The sequence below is a fragment of the Lolium perenne genome, chromosome 6 (genome assembly GCF_019359855.2).
Source record: "Lolium perenne isolate Kyuss_39 chromosome 6, Kyuss_2.0, whole genome shotgun sequence".
NCBI lineage: Eukaryota > Viridiplantae > Streptophyta > Magnoliopsida > Poales > Poaceae > Lolium > Lolium perenne.
In genome coordinates this window covers 206,500,579-206,506,929 of record NC_067249.2, presented here as the reverse complement: position 1 = coordinate 206,506,929, position 6,351 = coordinate 206,500,579, and the positions used below count along the sequence as shown (strand labels likewise).

Sequence of the window (6,351 nt, the reverse complement as noted above, 5' to 3'; positions counted from 1 at the left end):
CGAGCTAGGCGTGGAGCAGTGCTCGCGTTAGAGGGTACCTAGTCGGGCCCGTAGGTTAAACTTAGCAATACCGTTTTTCTTATGGGGCGTTGGCTGGTTTAGACTAACTAGCAAACGGTTGCTACTCCTGTCTAAACGCGGCCTCCAAATATTCCCTCTATTTGAACATGACGAAAATCCTATATTCTCGTGGCTAGCTGGCTTATCGGAATTACTAAATTTCAAGTAGTTGAGACGTAGCTTATGTCTTAGGCATGTGCTTCAACGTTGGATTTTGTTCTGCTTGAAGATTCGTGTTTGTTGCTATTTGTACTTTGTTTAGACCCGCATATTAAAATACGCTGATGTAATTGAGGCATAAGTTAAGTCTCAGTTAACTGAGCGTTAGAGACACCCGATTAATATACGCCTCTAGAGTCTATATGATTGATATCTACAAAAAAGAAGATAACCAAGAAAATAGCAAAATCAAACAAATGAAGTGCATGATCTAAATATAGTACTTCGACAGAAAGAGGAATTAGCAAATATTTTTGAGGGTTATAATAACTTATATTCATATACAAGACACAGCAACAACAAACGAAAATAAAATCATGTTATTATCAGCCAAATGTTAGTCAGACATCACTCTCGGGCCGACTAACAATGCCGGCATGCCCGAGCAATGCCCACAACACAGTTATGAACTCCCCGCCACGGCGGAGCGACTTGGCATGCGCCGTGACGTTCTCCGACGGCGCCAGGAAGAGGAGGAGCTCCGTCCAGAAATCGGCTAGAACCATCCACACCACTTCCTCGTCGCCGACCTCCTCCGCCAGCTGCCGGGCGAGCTTCCCAGCCTTCCTCAGTGTCTCGTTCATGCTTCCTCCGAAGCACGTCGCCGCACGGTCGTAACGCACTAGCGGCCCGGCGCAGCGCGCGAGCACCCTCGTCACCTCCTCTACGACGCCCTCGTAGAGCTCCTCCGTCCATGCCGGGTGGTCCGGCAGCAGTTGTGGCTTCAGCGCGACGAGGTATGCGCAGTACCGCGACAGGTGTGTCGCCACGACCAGCGTGTCACTGTCATCTTCACTGTTATCTTGTATGCCATGAGCTCCCTCCGAGCGCTTGATCTCGAGTAGCCTTGTGGCGACATGCCACACAAGGATCTGCTCCGAGATGCTCTTGTCATCGGCGGCGAGGCTGCACGCCCACATGAGCTTATCGGCTACAGCATTGCGTTGTAACGACAGGACACCGTTTCCGAGTGTTCCTTGGTTTGTCCTCAATGTGGCCACGATGGCTGACTTCACCGACGCCGGCACGGCGACCGAAGTCTTTGCGATCCGGTCGACCTGCCGGGAAACGCATCCGCAGTAGCACAGCCGGGACTGCAGGACGGACGTCTGGCCGAACCGGTCGTCCCAGCGTTGGACGGCCTTGAACCGGAGAACGCGGCCAAGCTTGCTGCGAGTCCATCGCGACTTGCGCCACGATGGCCGGCGCGCATACTCGCAGACGGTGGCCACCTTAATCCAGTCGGAGCGAACGTAGTTGGCGATCTCCCACCCCTCCGTGAACACGATGGCGACGATGAAGGACACGGTGACCAGCACGTCGAGGCTGACGATGGCGTGGAACACGGTGTCGTGGTGTTGCAGGTAATTCCTGAGGTCCTCGTAGTCCTGGGCGAGTGCCGTGCCTTGGTTGGTCATGTCGTGCACGATGGCTCCGCCGGTCGCGAGGCAGCTGGTCCACGTCGCGAGCACGAGGATGGAATTGAGCACCGGGAACCACCAGCCGCTGGCGTAGAAACATGTGAGCTTGGAGTAGAGGAAGTCGGCGAGGAAGGACAGCTCGGTCTCGATCACCGCGAAAGCTCTCTCGGGACTCCCCCCGAGGATGCCCTCCTGCAAGAATGCCAAAGCTCGGCGAGAGCCCACCTCCGCGAGGGGGCACCCGAGGAACCGACGGAGCTGCAGCTTGAACAGCGCAAAGGAAAGGCAGAGATCCTTGATGTGCGGAGAACACGCGAGGAGCGAGTCTCCGGCGGCAGAAAGCCGCCATATCCTGTCCATGGTGACAACGTGCCCGGCATCGACGGACGCCGGAGATGTCCGGCCGATTCGGTACCCCTGTGGCCTGGCCTCGATGTGTAGCTTCTCCTCGCCCATCACCAAGTACGGCGGCACGCCATCTTGCGCGCCGTCCGAGTCCTCTCCTCGCTCTTGGCAGTAGAGTTGTTTCATGTAGTCGGAGATGAGGTACGCATTGAGCCCGACGGCAAAGGAGCTCTTGGCGAGCTCTGCAGCGACGAGCCGGTGGATGAGCTTGACGAGGCTCAGCACCCACAGCCAAAGAAGCATGCCGGTGAGCTCAGGGCTCCCTGCATTTCCGCCGCTGCTGATGATGAGGAACGCCACCCAGCCCATCCGCGCCAGCTGCTCGACGGAGGGGCGGAACTTGCTGCCGCCGGAGGCGTTGCTGTCGATGGTCATGGAGGAGCATCGAGCGGTGTCGATGGTGTTGCGCAGGATCTGGAGGAAGACGGTCCAGGCGAGGAGGAGGGGCACGCGCGCGGCGTCCCACTTGGCGGCCGCGGAGACCGCGTAGGAGACGAGGGGGAGGAAGAGGGTGGAGGCGGCCCACACGAAGAGCCGGAGGGCCGGGTGGCCGGCGCGCCGGCGGTAGGAGCTGAGCACGACGAGGAGAGCCAGCAGGATGATGCTGACGATGGCCGCCACCTCCATAAGGAGAAGGTTCAGTAGGCTGGTCGCCATGGAAATGCTCGATTGATCGATCGGTATACGCAGCTCGATCAGTCGAGCGATTTCCTCCTCCTATCCTATAGCAAGCTAAAACATCTTGGAATTTCCTAAGAGATAAGCATACGTGCACAGGATGTATTTGATTCATGTAGCATGTGCATGCAGTCGGCCGGTGGCTAAGTTGCATGACAGAAGAAGGTTGGACTACAAGCCAAGTAAAAGACAGGATGCGATTCTATGCTTTTGGTAAAGATCACGAGACAGTAAATCCAGGTTGGGCAGCTGTTTTTATTTTCTGTCAGTGTGTGCACAGCTCACAACTTGACACGCTCACACTCGTCAGTATAGATCATACTTCTTCCCTAAAAAAGATATAATCCCTCTACAAAAAAAAGTGTCTCAATTATTTCTATCGAACTTTCTTTCCTTCTCTATTAATGAATTAAGGCAAACCTTTTACCTTTCTTTCAAAAAAAAAAAATTTCTAGATATGAATATATCCTTCTCACACCGTGTTTATGCAAGGACGTAATATCCTAGATGGGGTAGTTGTCCTTGACGAGACGGTCCACGAGCTACATAGAAAAAAGTTAAATGGGGTAATTTTAAAAATTGATTTTGAAAAAGCATATAATAAGATTAAATGTTTTTTCCTTTAGCAGACTCTTAGAATGAAAGGTTTTTCTAATGAGGGACGTGCTTTAATCCAAAGTTTCATCTTAGGAGGAAGTGTAGCCATAGATAGGGTAGTTGTGCAAGGACGTGATATCATAGATAGGGTAGTTGTCCTTCATGAGACGGTCCACGAACTACATAGGAAAAAGTTGAATGGGGTAATTTTAAAAATTAATTTTGAAAAAGCATATAATAATGTTAAATGGTCTTTCCTTCAGCAGACTCTCAGAATGAAATGATTTTTTGATGAGTGGCGTGCTTTAATCCAAATTTTCATCCCAGGAGGAAGTGTAGCCATTAAAGTCAATGATGACATTGACAAATACTTTCAGATTAAGACGGGGCTGCGACAGGGTGACCCATTATCGCCAATGCTATTTAATATAGTGGCTGATATGCTCGCTGTTATGATTGAGCGTGCTAAGTATGATGGCCTAATTGAAGGTGTGGTTCCCCATCTTGTTGATGGTGGATTATCCATTCTTCAATACGCGGATGATACAATAATTTTTACGGAACAGGACATCAAAAAAGGAAAAAAAAACTGAAGTTAATTCTATCAGCGCTCGAGCAATAATCGGGTTTAAAAAATAAATTTCCATAAAAGTGAATTATTTTGCTTTGGCGAGGTTGTAAATGATGCTACCTCGTATGCCGATTTATTTGGTTGTGGGCAAGACCAGTTTCCTATTAAGTATTTGGGTATTCCGATTCATTATCGGAGACTTACAAATGCCGAATGAAAATTGGTTGAGGAGAGGCTACAAATTAGATTATCTAGCTGGAAAGGAAAACTTTTATCTTTGGGTGGAAGATTGATTCTCATCAATTCAGTACTAAGCAACATGGTACTGTATATGATATTATTCTTCCAACTTTCAAAAAGAGTTTTAAAACGATTAGATTATTTCCGATCAAGATTATTTTGGCAAGAGGATAATGAAAAGAAGAAATATCTACTAACTAAATGGAGTGTGGTCTATCGCCCAAAAAATCTGGGAGGTCTTGGAATTCAAGACCTTGAGATCAAGAATAGGACCCTACTCGGTAAATGGCTGTTCAAGCTTCTAACTGAGCAAGGGATTTGGCAGACCCTCCTTAGGAGGAAGTATATTGGTTCAAAAGCTTTGTCCCAGATTTCTTGGAAACCGGGAGACTCTCACTTTTGGGCTGGTCTTATTGCAACGAAGAAATTCTTCTTCCTATATGGTTCTTTCTCTATTAGGGATGGATCGGAGATTAGATTCTGGAAGAATAAGTGGCTTGGTAATGCTACGCTCCGTGAACAATATCCGGCATTATATAATATTGTGCGACATAAGGCGATACTATTGCTCAGGTGTTGGAAACCTCCCCACCGAATGTGTCGTTCAGAAGAAGTCTCATTGGTCCTAAACAAGCATCATGGAATGCTTTGTTACAGCAACTGGAGTAAGTCCATTTGTCGCAGGGATCCGATGTATTTCACTGGAGTTGTACCGATAATGCTAAATTCACGGTTGCTTCGATGTATAATGCTTTAGTTCAACCCGATATTCCAGTTGATAATAATAAGAAAATTTGGAAGATGAAGATCCCTCTCAAAACCAAGGTATTCGCGTGGTACCTTCGTCGAGGGGTAATCCTCACCAAAGATAACCTTGCAAAACGCAATTAGCATGGAAGTAAAAAGTGTATTTCCTGTCATCATGATGAGACTATAAAGCACTTATTCTTCCGGTGTAAATTTGCTAGATCTATATGGTCAGCTATCCATATAGGTTCTACCTTATATCTACCATGTAACATTGCGAACATATTTGGCAATTGGCTTAATGGTGTAGATCCTAGGTTTAAGCTACTTATTAGGGTGAAAGCGATTGCCATTATTTGGTCGCTCTGGCTATGTAGAAATAAAAAGGTTTTTAATAATAAAAATGCTTCTCTTATACAAGTAATATACCGATGCTCGGCTATGCTCCATTTGTGGTCACCACTGCAGCGTGTGGAGCATCACGACCTCTTTATGGAGATGTCTACACGGTTGAAATATACGGCGAGGGATATTTTTTTCCAACATGGATGACATCGTGATTTGCGGATTGATCCTCCACCGTCTTAGGCTTTTTTTTTTTAAAAAAAACCTCCTTTATAGTGAGCATGTCGTGGACTTCAGTTCTTTATGCTTGTAATATGTGGTTTGAAATGGCTGTGTGTTATGCAGAGGCCGGGTGTAATGTTTTTTTATAAAAGTAATGAAGCGCCCGTTATAAAAAAAGATATGAATATATGTATCCATAATTAAAATACATCTAGATACATCCGTATCAAAAGTAAGACACTTTTTAAAAAAAAACAGAGGTAGTACATCATATGTGGCGCCTAGGTTGGGCCGTTCGCGCTCAAATATTGATGTGCATTGTCTCCTTTATTCTGTTGTTTGGTACTAGGGTATTTTTGTGATTTTTCGGAATTATCCCATCAAACACCAAATCTGTTGTACTAAAGTCTAAAAGTATGTTTGGTAGAGCGTATTATTTTTTTCCCGCAAATCCTAGTGTATTTTGTGCAATACCCTATACACTGCATCTACCTAGTGAATTGGGGATGAAAGAGTTTAGGCAGAAGCGAAATAAATAGAACGTTTCGCTCCTGTTGCTCCCCACTAGCGACGTGGCGAAACCTGCCGCCCTTCCTCCCATCCCCCTTCCCCCTCCTCCCTTGGCGTTGCCGTTGGGCAAATCCCACACAGTGCTGTCGGCGGCGGACTTTCCACGGATGGATACAAAACAATGTGCTTCTTTGCTTAGGGAAGACTAGGACCATAGGGGAATGGATCCGTGGTAGCCTGACCTAGCATCCACATGGCTTCGTCATACTGGATTCATCACTCCATATTCGATGGTGGAGGTTAGTCATTTTTTAGATTTTTTTATGATGGGAACAA

General features: G+C 47.2%; 1 protein-coding gene across 1 annotated transcript; it reads right to left on the bottom strand.

The window, feature by feature from the left end:
• Positions 1–530: 530 nt before the first annotated feature.
• LOC127306281 (uncharacterized) lies at positions 531–2,872 on the bottom strand. The gene has a single exon (XM_051336899.2). It carries the CDS (start codon positions 2,760–2,762, stop codon positions 621–623), a length of 2,142 nt encoding a protein of 713 aa, XP_051192859.1. The 5' UTR covers positions 2,763–2,872; the 3' UTR covers positions 531–620.
• Between the last annotated feature and the right edge of the window lie 3,479 nt (positions 2,873–6,351).

Coding starts and splice junctions, on each gene's coding strand:
- LOC127306281 (XM_051336899.2), bottom strand. CDS start 2,762: ATGGCGACCAGCCTACTGAACCTTCTCCTTATGGAGGTGGCGGCCATC.